Source organism: Trichoderma camerunense (assembly GCF_050948025.1).
Source record: "Trichoderma camerunense strain CBS 138272 chromosome Unknown V8C40scaffold_8, whole genome shotgun sequence".
NCBI classification, from domain to species: Eukaryota; Fungi; Ascomycota; class Sordariomycetes; order Hypocreales; family Hypocreaceae; genus Trichoderma; species Trichoderma camerunense.
Genome location: NW_028145362.1, coordinates 667,199 through 682,167, shown reverse-complemented (window position 1 = coordinate 682,167; position 14,969 = coordinate 667,199). Strand labels below are relative to the sequence as shown.

Below are 14,969 nucleotides of genomic sequence, written 5' to 3'. Positions count from 1 at the left end.
GTGCGGGAGAAAAAAAGAATGAAAGAAACGATTATGAGAGAGAAAAGCGATTTGAGAAAAGCATAGTCATGAGGACAAGATTGTCAACACCAATGTTTGGGTATACGAATAATTTTAGAAGACTATTGGCTACATATATCGTACTGCAGCCACACATAGAAAAGCTAGACTGATGATTTATGAGAATAGCATAATTTACTACATACTGCTACTATCTTGCAGGAAATGATATATTCATAGTAAAATCCCTTATGCAAGCGTGCGCTAGACATACTCACTCGACAGACAGCTGGCTCCTAGGTCTATAAAAAATGATGGTGCTTCACAATGCCAACAGCGTTCAGATAGTCATAAGACTGCCGAGATGACGGCTAGTCTTTTCTTCAAGTTCAACCTTGTCTGTCTCTAGTCATAAGTTTCCTCGTACTCCTCCTCGTACTCTTCCCTAGCCTCTGCCAACTCCTCGTAGTCGCTGCTGCTTGCACTTGAAGAGCCCTCAACCTCTGCAAGGGCCTCCTCGTATTCTTCACGTGCTTCTTGAACAGACTCCCGATCGCTTTCAGACACGTAGTTACCCTCTGCATCTCTTGAAGGGAGGATGCCCGGCACACCACTCTCTTCGTAGGGATCGTTATAGTCGTTGTAGTTGGTAGTGTTGTACTCGTTGACAATGATTGTCTGTGATGGTGCCTGTTCATATTCGTAGCGTCTTTCTTCTTCACGTCTCTCTTCTTCGCGTCTCTCCTCTTCTTCGTCGCTGCTGCTATCTTCCAGGGCGTGATGCAGGAGGGCACCACCTACAAGACCGGCAGCAACACCACCGGCGGCACCAAGAAGCAAGCCACCCTTTCCGGATGACTTCTTCTTCTTCTCTTCACTGTAGCCCTCACCGCGGCCCTCACCACCATAGCTACCATGGCTACTATGGCCATACTCTCCTGCTGGAGCCCCGTAGCCGGCAGGGGGTAGAGGTGGTGCACCGTAAGAGGCCGAGGGAGGAGGTCCTGGAGGAGGAGCCCCGTAACCTCCAGGCGTGGGACCGTAAGGTGCTGCTGGGGGATACGGCGAAGGGCCGCTGCCCCGTGATTCTTCGCTCGGGTAGCTCTCCATGGGAGGTCGTGGAGGAGGGGCAATGTAGCCTGGAGCCTCCCACTGGGTGGCTCCGGTCTCCTTATTAGCATAGTACCATCGCTGGCGACTCTGGTCAAAGAGAGGAATCCATCCTTGGGGAATAGCCGGCTTGTCAGAGGGAGGCTGATAAGTTGGCATAGGGGGAGAGGCGTGGTATTGCGCAGGAGGGCCTCCATCTTGGTTGGCCGAGTGGTAGCCATATCCGCCCTGCTCTCCTGATCCTGGAGCTGCAGTCAGACAAGGTTCCCGCGAGAGTGAAGATTTTTGGGGGTCATGGAACTTACCGGGGGGAGGAGGAGACTGATAGGGCTGAGAGCCTCCAAGTCCGAGGCTGCCAAATTGGCCCGAGAGGTTGTCAACGTATGACATGGTGGGAGTCAAATGGCGCAGATGCGGCGGCCAACGCTGTGTTTGTTGGAGAAATGGAATGGAATCAAGTTGAGCTGATGAAAAAGACGTTCCAAAACGCTGGACATTTATATGTGTTGAATGCTGGAGGGAGCCAACAAACAGGCCTTACAAGATGATGCAGAGGAAGATGGTGGAAGTTGGATGTTAAGTTCAATTATCAAAGGGCTTGGCTGCAGCAATCATGCATAGATGGGGCCTGCAGACGGCACGAGGCGCAGACAAAGCGGGTGATTTCAGGGGGGTGATTCAGTGCATGGCCGCCCGCCGTAATCTCCTATTGTTCCGTGACCTCCCTGGACTGGCTGCTTGTACTTGTACCATGAAAGAGGATCAGATCACACTGGCAGTACCTACTAAACAAAGGAACTTTGAACGAGTAATACCGGCCGATGAATGTGGCTTGCTTTGTTACTGCTGTGTCCAATCAGTCACACGGGCCGTACCGAACGCGCCATTTTCTGGCTGTTTCGAGGCATGACCCGTTTGGTTGACCAGGGCGATGAAGTAATATTTGGTTGATATATGGAACAGTCGAACTACTAGCAGCAGTCAAAATGCTTGGCTACATAAGGTACCCAGTAAAACATGTACAGACAGCTCAGCACAGTTATAGGTGGCTAAAGGGGAGAAAACAGATGGAGACTTCGATGGTGAAGCTCGGAGTTGAGGGCAGTCTGTGGTTGCCGGTGGCGGGGCATATGGAGGGGTTACCGAGGGGCATTCCTGTAGGGGTCCGTGGATGTTTGTCACAGTTAGGTACAATGAAGGTGATGAAAGATGTCGCTGTATCTGGGTCGATATCAGACGATGACTGACTGAGTACAGTATTGGAGGCCCCCATCAAGCCATGCACTTTCTCTGTACAAGACATTGTTCAACATGAAACATCAACATTGACGCACACTTGATGCATCTGTCATTAACTTGCATGTGTGAGAGGGTACCTGTTCAAGTGTTTGACGTCTAGCAAACCCGTTGCACTGCCACAGTTCACTGCAAGTGTGGAGAGGCAGCCGCTAATCTCAGCGCCAAACGGGCAGCTCCCCGCCTAGCCACGATGCAGCTACAGGCAGCTCTAGCGCCCTGTGGCCCGCCAAGCCGGACTCCGAATGGCGCAGCTGGCGGCATGGACAGGCTGACTGCAGGGCTCTTGGACTTGGCTGCGTGATTACATACTCGCGGTGACTATCCCATGGAAGCTGACTGTCGATTATTAGTCCTCCAGCTACGTCTCTTTGTTCCCTTCAACAACCAGACAAGACAGACATCGCCACCAGCTGCTACGGGCAGCGCTGTCGCATCTCGTCTTTTTCTTTTCCTTTCTCCTCTACTCCTCTCATCTCCTCTCCTACTCTTCCACCTATACGCTCTCGATCGACTCGATCAACCAACCACAGCCATGTCTGGATACCCTGGCCAAGGCTACCACGGCTCTAGCCAGCACGGCGGAGGAGGATACGGATATGATAACAACAACTATCCTCCCCCCAACGGCCCACCTCAACCTCAATACGGAGGAGGCTACGGCGGCGGCGGTGGTGGTTATGGCGGACCTGGAGGATACAACTCCCCTCCCCCGCCTCAACCTCAATACGGCGCTCCTCCAGGCGGCTACGGATCTCCAGCTCCTCCCCATGGAGGTTATGGCCCTCCTCAGCCTCAATATGGTGGTGGTCCTCCTCAACACGGCGGTTACGGCTCTCATCAGCCCCCGCCTCAGCATGGAGGATATGGACCACCTCAGCCTCAATACGGCGGCCACCAGAACCAATATCCTCCTCCCGGCGGCCCTCCCCCGAACCACTACGCACCTCCTGCGCACCATCCTCCTCCGGGTCTAGATGCTTACGGCTATCCTCTCAACCCTCCGACTGCCATGCACGCAAAGGCCGGCCCCCCGCCTCCCTCGGCCCCTCAGCAGTTTGGCCACGGTGCTCCGGGCGGCTACACCTTCCAGTACTCCAACTGCACAGGAAAGCGAAAGGCACTGTTGATTGGAATCAACTATTTTGGCACAAAGGCCGAGCTCAAGGGATGCATCAACGATGTCCACAACGTGTCGGCATTCTTGGTTGAGCGATATGGCTATAAGCGCGAGGACATGGTCATTCTGACAGATGACCAAAGCAACCCTGTCATGCGCCCAACCAAGGCCAACATCGTCCGTGCCATGGGCTGGCTTGTTAATGGCGCGCAGCCCAACGATGCCTTGTTCCTTCACTATTCTGGTAAGTAGGATGCTTGTCTCAAGGGGGATTATCAGGATGCTAACCATGTTTGTTTCTAGGCCACGGCGGCCAAACCGAGGACAAGGACGGCGACGAAGACGACGGCTACGACGAAGTTATATACCCCGTTGACTTTGAACAAGCTGGACATCTTGTAGATGATGAGATCCATTTCCATGTTGTCAAGCCTCTGCAGCAGGGAGTGCGCCTCACAGCCATTTTCGATTCATGTCACTCGGCAACCGTCATGGACTTGCCCTATGTCTACTCCACCAAGGGTGTCCTCAAGGAGCCCAATTTGGCCAAGGAAGCTGGTCAGGGCCTCTTGGGAGCCATCTCTTCCTATGCTTCGGGCGATATGGCCGGCGTTACGAGTAGCATCATGGGCTTCGCTAAGCAGGCATTCGGCGGTGACGGGGCTTACAAGAAGACTGTGGCTACACGCACATCGGCAGCAGACGTCATTATGTGGTCTGGCAGCAAAGATGACCAAACTTCGTATGTACTTTTACACGTTTTGTTGCGATTTTCAGATGCTAACAGGAATCCACAGTGCCGACGCCACGATTGGAACCCAAGCTACTGGTGCCATGTCGTGGGCTTTCATTTCTGCCCTGAAGAAGAATCCCAAGCAGAGCTACGTCGAGCTGCTCAACAGTATCCGAGAAGTCCTCGAGACCAAGTATACTCAGAAGCCACAGCTGTCTTGCAGTCACCCCCTAGGTATGTCCTTCATTCGACTTTGATGTCACGACTGTGTTCTAACACGATACCACAGATACCAATCTTCTATTTGTCATGTAAACTTAACAAAAAGAATGATATTCATTGAATACAAACTTGTGCATAATGTGAAACCATATACTGGGTGTGTGTAAAACCTGCTTCAACACTAGGTCTGCTTCTTCTTGGATATCCAACTTTTGACCACGCTATTGCTCCTTGGCCAAAACTCGATGTTGATTGTTTTCCCCTGTCGATTCACGATAAGGCGAAATTTGTCTTCGTAGTGTGTCCCACAATATTCTGCCCTCGAGTGCCATAGAATCTCGTCACCATCCATCAGTCCGCTTTTCGCTGCCTCGGAATGCTCAACCACTCCGCTCACGATTTCTTCTGCGAGACTTGATTGGTCAAACCCCAAATCCAACACTCGTTGTTCATCCGGGTAAACTCCATCAAAAGCCGTCTTCATATCCTCCAAGTCCATGATTTCACCACTTCTCATTCGGTAAAAGTGCTGCTCTGCAACTTCTTCGCCAATCCAATCCCTCAGATACTTTAACCAGTCTTTAATCTGAACTCTTTCGCCACGACGTCGACGGCTGCTGATATCAGCTACAATTTCGTCGATGGGCCTAAGGACACCCGCGTTGCGAGCGACTGATGCTCGACGAGTGAAGCAGTCCATGCGAATCATGTAGATGCAGCTGCGCATTGCTATAGCTGCCTTTCCATACCATGAATCAAGCGGAATCTTGTCCATTGGATAAGATACAAATGGATTCGTGAAATATGACGAGAGGTAACCATTGAGGGTGGCGCGGAAGTAATCTGGAGGACGCTGGCCGAAGCGGAATGGGAGGTAGATTGTGTAAATGTGAGAAATTCCTGTGGTTGATTAGTAGATGCTGCCAGAAGGTATAGGGGATGAGTCTGACCTTGAGTGAACCAATCGTTTGGTGTGCCATCATCTTCTGGATCTAGATGGGCCCATGTAGCTATGAGAGAGGAGTTGAAGAGCCGTACTATATCCCAGTCTTTCTCGTCTTTAGTGTCGTCGTCATAATCGATGAGCATCTCGCTGGTTACTTGAGTTGCTCGAAGGCCTCTGGGAACTTTACGTATAAATATTCGGCGAGTAGTGCTCTCATCTTTGAAGAAAGTGCAAAGACGAGGAACCATGTTGCTAGTAAGTTCTTTCATAGCTTCGAGATTGTTTGGCATTGTGCCTATCCAATGAATTCCACGAAGCCCTCCTCTGGTTGCATCTTCATTGAGAGAAGGCGTTGGTATATAGCTGCTCACTTTGCCTGTCATGAAGACACATTCTGAAAACTCTTTGAGAGATGTTGCCTTTTGGAAAACGTTTCCATCTCCAAAACTGCTCAACGATCTGGTTTCTTTAGGTGATGAAGAAAGATCCCATTCAATTGTCACATCTACCGCGGCAGATTCTTCGAAGGCTGGAATAGGTATGAATGAAGAGGCTTTTCCAATGAACCCATTCTCAGTTCTCGCATCGACCTGGGTCTCGAGACTAGAAGAAACTACATCTTGTAGAATCGGTACAGTGTCATATTGGATCCTAAGATCTCCTTGTACAGGTCGATCTGTTTTCCACGCCAGAAATGGATTCTCGAAAAGTTCATAATCGACAGAGATGGTGAGTGGCCCAAAGTCATCAAATGCCTCAATGTTACCAAATGTATTTTCAACATCTCCAACAATAGTCCGAAAATAATGAGTTTCGTCCAATGGGTTGCCTCCCTGGAGGCCTCTGTTGAGGCCTCCGATGGCCAACTTGATCTCTATGCAAGCGAGTTTCGTACGGGAACTGTCATATATCGGCATGAGGCTCATGCTTAATTGAAGATTGCCCTTTTCAGACATTATGGTATATTTCATACAAGTTTTGAACGAGTTGCAAGAGAGGTGAGTGAAAGACGAGGAGTGTGTTGAGTAGAAAGGATTGGGGTGGAAGCTAGGCTACATGTGTAATTCGCCGTGGTTTTATATGCATGCATTAGTGCGTGGGTGCCTAGTAATGGAGGAGTATTTATTTACTACTTCTATTAATATTAACAACGCACAACCTAGATTATGAATGAAGCAGAGAAGAAAGCGGTTGACTAAATGTATTAACCCGGTCAAACTTTTATTTAAGGTAGTAGCTATCCAGCTCCCCAGCTCCTGTACGAAATGTAGGCATTAGAAGTGGAAACCTAGAAGCTGTTTATTCACTCTTACAAGCATTTATCTAATTAATAAATCCCTGGTTCTTTAAGCATCTCCTATTATATCTACATATCTCTAGTAGCTACTACTATATCTACATTTCTTTAGTAGCTGCTATTATACTTATATATTTTCTAGCATTTACTATAGTATTATAATCGTATTTATTCTAGCACTTGGTATGTTTCATGGCACGGGATGCTGGAAAGCAAAATTGAAGTGTTGAATAGGCGTTCCATTTTCTAAGATCTAATACTACAAGAACAAAGACAGAGAGGCACATATAAGGAAAACGAGATACAAGTTTGAAAACAATGATGACATCGTTATTCGTTATCATAAAACATGAGTATAGTAGTAGTACACTGTTGGACAGAAAACAGACAGTTTGATGAAACAAAAAGAATAAAAAGTCGAAAAAATGAAAACACCAAAAAAGGGTATCACCACAAAAAAAACAAATGTAAAAGCAAATGTCCCCAACACCAAACTTTACTGATCATCCTGATCAGCTTTGCCCCTTATTCTCGAACATTCATAAGCATGTTCGAGAATCTCCTCTTCCGCTCTAAAACCCGCGGTAAAGCCACAGTGACACCGGAAATCCGCCCGGCTCTCTCTGCACCTTATCACCTGCTGTTTGAGGTGCTGCTTAAGCCCGTACCTGTCATAGCCCTTTCCACAGCGGCACGTGATATTCAGGTGTGGGTGGGCTTTTGAGGATCTCATGTGAGCATTGAGCGCGGACCTTTTGGCGAACCTCGCCCCGCAGGCTGGGGCTGAGCAGATATGTGGTCTGCCGCTGCCGTCGGTAGGAGGGATGTTGCTGATGTTGGTGCCGTTGGTGCCAGAGATAGGGTTGGGGGTGGTGGCGGGAGCAGGGTTGAGAGAAGTGGCGAGAGCAGGGTTGAGAGAAGTGGCGAGAGCAGGGGCGAGAGTAGTGACCGGAGCGGAGATGAAAGAACTGGTCAGAGCAGGGACGAAAGGAATGGCCGGAGCAGGAACGTGAGGAGTTGCCATGAGAGGAGCAGCGGGAGGAGCCGTGAAAGGAGTGACGGGACCAGGAACGGGAGGAGGGGCGGCGGCAGGGACGAATGCGGCAGCCAGGAACTCATCGATATCAAAGTACTCATCGATATCGAACTCCACCACTTGGTTAGGTGGCGCCACAGCCTCGGGAAGTTCATTCCCGTCAACAATGCCAGAAGTCTGGTCATTGAAGTTGTTGGGGAAATCAACTTCAGGAAGGGACCCATCTGGGGTCTGGTTGAGAAACTCCACGAGTGGGTTTAAAAACTCTTCCCAGTTAATCTCCGATGGCATGGTGGTAGAGTCCTGAGAAGCCATGATTACCAAAGCGGAATTGTCGTGGCTTGAATAGGGGTAAGCGGGAAGTGCCAGGAATAACCAAGGAGAGTGTAGCTGTGTGAAGTGAAGAGAGTCGGAAGGTGATATGGTTGTGTGAAGTGAAGAGAGATGAAGCTGGTATATGATTGTGTGAAGTGAAGAGTGTTGAAGCTGATATGTGATTGTGGGAGAAGGTGGTATCAAATTGATTGTGAATCTGGAGCTTGTGTGTGTGATAGGGGGGGGGAAGTTCTGGAAAGAGGATTCAGGGGGGAAGGCCTCCTTATATGGGATTTGGAAAGAGGAGAATTAAGCTCGATTGACTTGACAACGACCATAGATTTGGTGTAAGTTTACAGAGATTTCTGCTCAATGGAAGATTCCGACAGCAAGAATCAGCCACCGGAGAGATATCGACTGTATTAAGTAGACAATCGAGATCTAGAAAATTTTCATTCGATATAAACTTCATAACAATCAGACAAAGGCGTTAGATAACAAACATTCTTGGAGGATTCGGGCCGCAGGAAGCAGCCACTGGAAGAGGCAGACTGCGTAAAGTAAACAATCGGGATCGATATAAACTTCATCTGATAATAAACTTCATAACAATCGGACGAAGGCGTTGGAAGACGCTGGGACGATTATGTAAAGTAAACAACCGAGGCCGACATAAACTTCATTTGAAAAGATTTTCACAGTAATCGGACAAAAGGCGTTGTAAAACGCCAGGTAGATACATCAAGACCCTTGAAAGATTCTAGCCGCAAGGACCAGTTATTGGAAGAATCAGAATGCGTAAAAGAAACAATTGAGCTCGATATAAATTCCATCTGATATCAATTTCAAAGCATTCAAGCATAGACGCTTGAAGACTGCTCGGCCGACTGCATAAAAGAAACAATAGAATCCGATATAGACTCCATTCGATATAAATTTCATAGCAATCGGACACTAGACGTTGTAAAACGCCGGACAGATAACACCCTCGGGAGGTTCCGTTTTATGTGAAGATAACGGCCGAGCGAAAGCAAAATATAAACAGAGTGGCTGTCTCTAGGGGAGATAAGCAACGTACCTTTTCTCATAAAGCTGTGACTCTAAGCAGTAAACCTTGAAATTCACAGTAGAGAATAGAAATTCTGAGTAGGCAAGTCTAATTGACCAGTTAATGCTGCCATTGATAATAGAAGACAAAGATGGGTAGTAAAATGTGATGTATGGTGCCGTTATAAAACGACATGTCGAGAGCTACCAAAACTTGTACACGTATTGTTATCTCAGGCATTGAGAAAGCCTGTGGGAAGTAGATACATGGTATTGTCTAAAAACATTACATAAAATAGGCGTACACAAACTTCAAAACAAATAATCGTCAAAATTTCTCGTAGGTACTACCTAGTATGTAGTCAGGGGTTATCTACTTAGGAAACGTTACTTTTATAACCTGGGCAGTGTTATGGTCAAGAACACCATAAAACAAGCGTACATAGGTATGGTAAACTTCAAAACAAATCACCGGCGAAGCTTCCCATAGGGAGTGTGTAGTCCGGGATTATCTAAGATACGATGCTTTTGTACCTCACGGGAGTGGTGTGGTCAAAAACACCCTCCCGAGTCCCCAGATGACTCAACGGCACGATCCGGGCCCCCACATCATTGGGAAAGTCAATCTACAAAATTTCTCTATTGGGAAATTTTTTCAACGGACGCCAAACTCTATATCTACTTCGATTTCTGTAACATGCCATGATTCACAGGCTACAGCGAGGGTTGTTATAGTTCCAATCGAAAGCGCTCAGAATGCCGTAGAAATGAATTGCACCCCCCAGCACCACAAGTGAATGAAAAATCTGATGAGAGGCGCCGAAAATGTCAAATTTCTCGGGTATTCGCGACTCTGGAAAGTGTGTCTGCCGCCAATTTAGTAAAAGCCACCAAGAGTGCTGCTCGTAATAAGGTGACTTACAACGTAAAACACAACGCCCGTCAGAATCGAGACGCCTTCGAGATAGTAGTACCGTAGACCGGCTTGTTTATCCAGCTGATCATACGGAAAGATAGTGGCGGCGTGGATAATCGGCGCAAAAGCGGACAATCCCGTACCGACAAAGGCAAACACTCGGAGGTTGCGCCACTTCGGACTCTGAAGTCGGTGACTTACAACAACAACACCGGTCAAAAGTCCCAAGGTTCCAATCTGAAAAGCAAAATTGGTCAACAGACAAACACACCAATCACGTAAAAATGCATCCGGAGCATACCATTGTCCAATACAGTTTCTGCAGATTAGGCTCACAGTAAAAGCCTATATAAATCCCCGAGATAAACGACCCCAGGATCTGAAAAACAATGGAAGTATAGTCCAACCTCGCCCAAAGTCCCGACCATGTCTCAGAATGGCAAAGCAGCATATGATACAAGGACGAGATCCCATAGCAGATGATCGACGTCGACAAGTATATGTGAAACACCAGCTGGTCTTTCCAAGACGCATCAGGGTAGTGAGAGCTAAAATACACATAAAGAGCGTAATTGCCTACGACGGCAATGCCCGCCGGCACAAGGTGAGTGTAAATATTGAGCGTCTCATTGTGCAAATACCCAAGGCTCTCGAAGCAGAGCTTGGCGGAATAGGTGACGGGTCGATAGCCGGTGCGAATGTACGAGTTGTGAGCATACCAAGACGGTACTTCGCCGGCAGTCAGCAGTCGCCGCGTCGTCTTTGATCCACGAACATTGTCCTCTCGGCTGTCGCTGGCGCCATCTAAAGTCTCATTTCTGCCGGTTGGCGACAGGCGTCTATACAGCGCCATATATATCTCGAGTTTTATATCCCTGGATATCCGAGAAGACGAGGTCCGACGGAAGAGAGCAGAATGGCCCAAGTTTCGGGTTGGTGCCGGATATGTTTTAATAAGGCGCAGAAGCAGAGCCCCAAAAAAAGAGGAACCGGATTTAGATAGGGTCGACGGGTATAATAAGATCTGCCAATGGCAAGGAAAATTGCGAATGGAGAAAAAATTGGCGAAAACGTGCATGAAAAGAATAGCCTCATGCGATACTATAAATAGTCTTGTGACCGCAGTTCCTTGCGCGAGTCACTTACATGTGCTAACTCGAGCTTGTCTAAACACCATAGTGGCCGTCTCGCGCGTGTTAGAGACTTCATCGCCAATCTATGCTGAGCCGCAAATATTTATCCTATCGGCAATATGATAGAGCGCTATTGGCTCAGCAAGTCCCATTTCATTGTTTCTTGAGACATTTACAAGCATTTAGGAAAGATAAAAGACTAGGGGGTGATGACAGGACAAAAGGTGGTCAGATATTAGGTTGGTTCGACGAGCTTACTATTGGTTGCGCAACCCACAATAGTAGCATCTCGGTGCAAACAATTGAACCTCATGACCCTCATGACCATGTTTTTAACGTTGTCTATTTCTTCGCATAACACTGCCCTGGGAGATCACCTTCGAAAAGGATATTAATAGACGAGGCTCTTCAATGCCAAGAGCAGACCCAGGCAACCTTACGTGTATATGGCCCGACTTACACGTATGCTCCTCACTTAGACGGGTAAGTCTAAGGTGAAGCATGTCAATCCTATACTATTTTGCACAGCTTTTAAGCGCTGAGAATCGGGGCTCTCGAAATGGTGCCAATAATCTCTCCGTTCTGCCTGGGCAATCTCTCTTTAGGACTTGACGATGGGAAAACGAGCCCCTGGGATAAATGATGGGCAAGTTCCTTTGTAAGTCTCGTTTGAGGGTACCTCCTCACACCCTTAGCTCCCATGATTTTGAGATTCGGAACCCGATACTGCTTCTGTGACCATGAGCAACAACACAGATGCTTTACATACGAGGGTCAACGGCTGGAGGGTGTCCCCCGATGGCCGCGGAACCATGGACATACTCTGGACGTGCATCGTTACCACATTCCTCTGCACATACACCATTCTCTGCCTCAACCTACCCTCGAAACATGATAGCAACGTACGCATACTCGGCCGAAAACTCCTATGGATGGCCATTTCAATCGCCGGGCCCGAATTCGTTCTCACCGCAGCCGCCGGCCAACTCGCCGCCGCTCGAGACTCCGTCAAAGCGTTCCACGCCCTCGGACACACATCATGGACATTCCGACACGGCTTCTTTGCCAACATGGGCGGATTCGAGCTTCAGCCCCTGAACGGCGCCCCGTTCCGCGTCAACTCGAAGCACATCCTCTGGCTGATGTCGCGCGGCCACATCCAGTATCCGGAAATCTCAGACGAAGAGCTCCTAGACAAGTCCAAGCGGGACACCGTTTCCAAGCTGATCACCTGCTTCCAGGTCGGCTACCTCATCGTGCAATGCATCGCGCGCGGAGTCCAGGGCCTCCCCGTCACGACGATCGAGCTGTCGACCATGGCTATTGTCGTGTGCTCCATCATGACGAGTGTCTGCTGGATCTCCAAACCTCAAGACGTCCGATATCCCGTGCGAATCGAGATGGCCGAGACCATGGACCAGGTCCTCCGCGGCGCTGGCCCTGTAGCTGCGCGACCGTACCGACAGACTCCTCTCGACTTTGTGGATGACTTGACACCGAGTTGGGCTCTTAACATCCAGCCTTTCATCAAGCTGCCTGTTGGACCGTTTGAGCGTCCCCTGCCGCGAATTGGCGACAGCAGGCTGCCGTGGCTAGAAACGCTGGAAAGCCTCTACTTATGCATCGCTACCATGATCTATGCGTCAATCCATCTCACCGGTTGGAATTTCAGGTTCCCCTCAAAGGCCGAGCAGATCCTCTGGAGAGTATCGAGTCTCATCCTGGTCGGCACAACAGCCCTCTTCTGGGTCCTAGAAACAGGCGCAATCTGGCAGCGCTACGGCAGCGGACACAAGCTTTGGAAAAGGATGTTTGGAAGCGAAGGCAAATCAGGTGTCATAGTAACGGTGACGGAGGACGTAGCCGAGCTAGAAGCTGGACGACTACAACCTGATAGGCCGTCTATGCTGGTTTCTCAGCAGCCCGTCGAGGAAAAGGAGGAGGAGGCATGGGCGCCGAAACAGCTCCCGCTCGTGTGGGAGTTTTGGACCATCTTCCCGGTCGCCTTCATCTATGCGCTGGCAAGGTTCTATATCCTGGTTGAGCCTATCGTCGGGCTGAGATCCATGGAGGCGGGAGCGTTTCAGACGGTGAACTGGATGGGTTTTTTGCCGCACGCGGGGTAGAAGAAACGGCATGTGTAAAAATGAATTATGACTTAGCTAAAGACTCAATACCAAGTGCCGGATGGCTCCTCATCTCATCGTCTTGATGCATGAATGCATTGGAGATTGTTATCATGCAGAGCCCTGTCGCTGTGGTCCTCGTCCAGTAGTAGATATTGATCTACCTTAGCCTCTGGAATTAGTAGATGGATTACACTAATAATCACTAGATAGGAGAAAACCACTCAAGCATTCACCGCCATGTTAGATCTTCATATGTATTCAGGAGACACACAGCATAAACCAGCAGCTCGTCATATCGCAAGAATTTCCCAGCATAGAAAAGCTAAGCAACAAGCAGCTGACCCTAAGACAGGGGCGAACCCATGGAGGCGGGAGCGGACCCCACTAACGCTATCAACTCAGCTCTCCAACTCTAAAGCCGGGGGGTCTCACAATAGCACATGCACTCACCTCAAATCAGCTCTCCGATATCGTACAGCACAGTACAGTAACTAAACCATCTTCAATCTCGATACCCTCGTATCTTCAATATCCACAATGACGAATACAGATACTCGTGCATCCGTCCCTGTAAGCTTCCTCGACGGCGGTCTCGGCACATCCCTAGAGCAAAACTACAGCATCACATTCGGCCCATCAACCCCCCTCTGGTCCTCCCACCTCCTAGTCACCGATCCATCAACCCTGCTGTCTTGCCAGAAAGATTTCGGAGACGTCCCCGTCGACGTCATCCTCACAGCAACATACCAAGTCTCATTGGAAGGTTTCGCAAACACCAAAACTACCGAGTATCCAGGTGGCATCGCACCAGAACATGTGCCTCGCTTCCTCGAGGCCGCCGTGCAAATCGCAGAACAGGCGAAACAGCACGCTTGCGGCGTTGCACTAAGCATTGGTCCGTACGGCGCTTGCATGGTCCCCAGCCAGGAGTTTAGCGGCAAATACGACACCGCCCACGATTCGGAAGATGATCTCTTCGCCTGGCATCGTGAGAGGATGGAGGTCTTCGCTGGCATCAAGGACGTCAAGCAGCGTGTTCGGTACATCGCCCTCGAGACTGTCCCTCGCCTCGACGAAGTGGTCGCCATGCGCCGCGCCTTGAGTGCCGTCCCAGGTCTCTCATCGGGAGTCCCCTTTTGGATTTCCTGTCTGTTCCCCAATGAAGATGAAAACACCCCCGACGGAAACTCTCCCGAGGCCGTCATCAGGGCAATGCTGGACCCGTCCCTCGCACCGGCAGTTCCCTGGGGCGTGGGCATCAACTGCACAAAAGTGTGGAAACTCGATTCGCTGCTGCGCCGGTATGAAGCTGCAATTAATCACTTGCTGCAGGAGGGTCTCATCGAAAAGTGGCCTGCATTGGTACTGTACCCGGATGGAACAAACGGCGAAGTGTATAATACAATAACCATGCAGTGGGAAATCCCGCAAGGTACGGAACAGCAAGATAGAGTTCCATGGGAGACGCAGCTCGCAGAAGTCGTACGGGCTACAGAGGCGAGAGGCGAATGGCCTCAGATCATCGTAGGCGGGTGCTGCAGGGCTCGTCCGAGCGATATCCAAAGACTTCGGGGGTGTCTAAGTACTTGATACTAACGCAATACCTAACAAGAAAAAGCAAACAAAAAGACTAGAAAAAGCACGCAAGAAAGAAAGAAAAATGTTGCCT

The 14,969-nt window shown here is 49.3% G+C and overlaps 7 protein-coding genes across 7 annotated transcripts; 3 read left to right on the top strand and 4 right to left on the bottom strand.

The window, feature by feature from the left end:
- Nucleotides 1-145: 145 nt before the first annotated feature.
- Nucleotides 146-1,858, bottom strand: V8C40DRAFT_244019 (WW domain-containing protein). Its single transcript, XM_083215557.1, has 2 exons — nt 1,416-1,858; nt 146-1,352 (listed from the first exon to the last, which is right to left on the bottom strand). The coding sequence occupies exons 1-2, from the start codon at nt 1,498-1,500 to the stop codon at nt 406-408; spliced, it is 1,032 nt and encodes a 343-aa protein (XP_083073625.1). The 5' UTR covers nt 1,501-1,858; the 3' UTR covers nt 146-405.
- Nucleotides 1,859-2,779: 921 nt separating this feature from the next.
- V8C40DRAFT_244018 (caspase domain-containing protein) lies at nt 2,780-4,716 on the top strand. Its single transcript, XM_083215556.1, has 4 exons — nt 2,780-3,770; nt 3,830-4,268; nt 4,324-4,493; nt 4,549-4,716. The coding sequence occupies exons 1-4, from the start codon at nt 2,942-2,944 to the stop codon at nt 4,572-4,574; spliced, it is 1,464 nt and encodes a 487-aa protein (XP_083073624.1). The 5' UTR covers nt 2,780-2,941; the 3' UTR covers nt 4,575-4,716.
- V8C40DRAFT_244017 (uncharacterized protein) lies at nt 4,619-6,451 on the bottom strand. Its single transcript, XM_083215555.1, has 2 exons — nt 5,432-6,451; nt 4,619-5,381 (listed from the first exon to the last, which is right to left on the bottom strand). The coding sequence occupies exons 1-2, from the start codon at nt 6,396-6,398 to the stop codon at nt 4,663-4,665; spliced, it is 1,686 nt and encodes a 561-aa protein (XP_083073623.1). The 5' UTR covers nt 6,399-6,451; the 3' UTR covers nt 4,619-4,662.
- Nucleotides 6,452-7,220: 769 nt separating this feature from the next.
- V8C40DRAFT_287128 (uncharacterized protein) lies at nt 7,221-8,075 on the bottom strand (the record flags this gene model as incomplete). The annotated part of the gene is made up of 1 exon (XM_083222651.1): nt 7,221-8,075. One exon carries the CDS (start codon nt 8,073-8,075, stop codon nt 7,221-7,223), a length of 855 nt encoding a protein of 284 aa, XP_083073622.1.
- Nucleotides 8,076-9,420: 1,345 nt separating this feature from the next.
- On the bottom strand, nt 9,421-11,349 carry V8C40DRAFT_244015 (hemolysin III family protein). Its single transcript, XM_083215554.1, has 3 exons — nt 10,340-11,349; nt 10,045-10,275; nt 9,421-9,988 (listed from the first exon to the last, which is right to left on the bottom strand). Exons 1-3 carry the CDS (start codon nt 11,114-11,116, stop codon nt 9,830-9,832), a joined length of 1,167 nt encoding a protein of 388 aa, XP_083073621.1. The 5' UTR covers nt 11,117-11,349; the 3' UTR covers nt 9,421-9,829.
- Nucleotides 11,350-11,514: 165 nt separating this feature from the next.
- On the top strand, nt 11,515-13,584 carry V8C40DRAFT_213838 (uncharacterized protein). Its single transcript, XM_083212143.1, has one exon. It carries the CDS (start codon nt 11,912-11,914, stop codon nt 13,295-13,297), a length of 1,386 nt encoding a protein of 461 aa, XP_083073620.1. The 5' UTR covers nt 11,515-11,911; the 3' UTR covers nt 13,298-13,584.
- Nucleotides 13,585-13,750: 166 nt separating this feature from the next.
- On the top strand, nt 13,751-14,956 carry V8C40DRAFT_244012 (Homocysteine S-methyltransferase). Its single transcript, XM_083215553.1, has one exon. It carries the CDS (start codon nt 13,838-13,840, stop codon nt 14,888-14,890), a length of 1,053 nt encoding a protein of 350 aa, XP_083073619.1. The 5' UTR covers nt 13,751-13,837; the 3' UTR covers nt 14,891-14,956.
- Nucleotides 14,957-14,969: the final 13 nt, after the last annotated feature.

Coding starts and splice junctions, on each gene's coding strand:
- V8C40DRAFT_244019 (XM_083215557.1), bottom strand. CDS start 1,500: ATGTCATACGTTGACAACCTCTCGGGCCAATTTGGCAGCCTCGGACTT. Junction 1,353..1,415: donor TCAGTCTCCTCCTCCCCCCG/GTAAGTTCCATG, acceptor CTGCAGCTCCAG/GATCAGGAGAGCAGGGCGGA.
- V8C40DRAFT_213838 (XM_083212143.1), top strand. CDS start 11,912: ATGAGCAACAACACAGATGCTTTACATACGAGGGTCAACGGCTGGAGG.
- V8C40DRAFT_244018 (XM_083215556.1), top strand. CDS start 2,942: ATGTCTGGATACCCTGGCCAAGGCTACCACGGCTCTAGCCAGCACGGC. Junction 3,771..3,829: donor CTTGTTCCTTCACTATTCTG/GTAAGTAGGATG, acceptor GTTTGTTTCTAG/GCCACGGCGGCCAAACCGAG. Junction 4,269..4,323: donor AGCAAAGATGACCAAACTTC/GTATGTACTTTT, acceptor AGGAATCCACAG/TGCCGACGCCACGATTGGAA.
- V8C40DRAFT_244017 (XM_083215555.1), bottom strand. CDS start 6,398: ATGAAATATACCATAATGTCTGAAAAGGGCAATCTTCAATTAAGCATG. Junction 5,382..5,431: donor AAACGATTGGTTCACTCAAG/GTCAGACTCATC, acceptor AATCAACCACAG/GAATTTCTCACATTTACACA.
- V8C40DRAFT_244012 (XM_083215553.1), top strand. CDS start 13,838: ATGACGAATACAGATACTCGTGCATCCGTCCCTGTAAGCTTCCTCGAC.
- V8C40DRAFT_244015 (XM_083215554.1), bottom strand. CDS start 11,116: ATGCACGTTTTCGCCAATTTTTTCTCCATTCGCAATTTTCCTTGCCAT. Junction 10,276..10,339: donor AGAAACTGTATTGGACAATG/GTATGCTCCGGA, acceptor TTTGCTTTTCAG/ATTGGAACCTTGGGACTTTT. Junction 9,989..10,044: donor CGGGCGTTGTGTTTTACGTT/GTAAGTCACCTT, acceptor AATTGGCGGCAG/ACACACTTTCCAGAGTCGCG.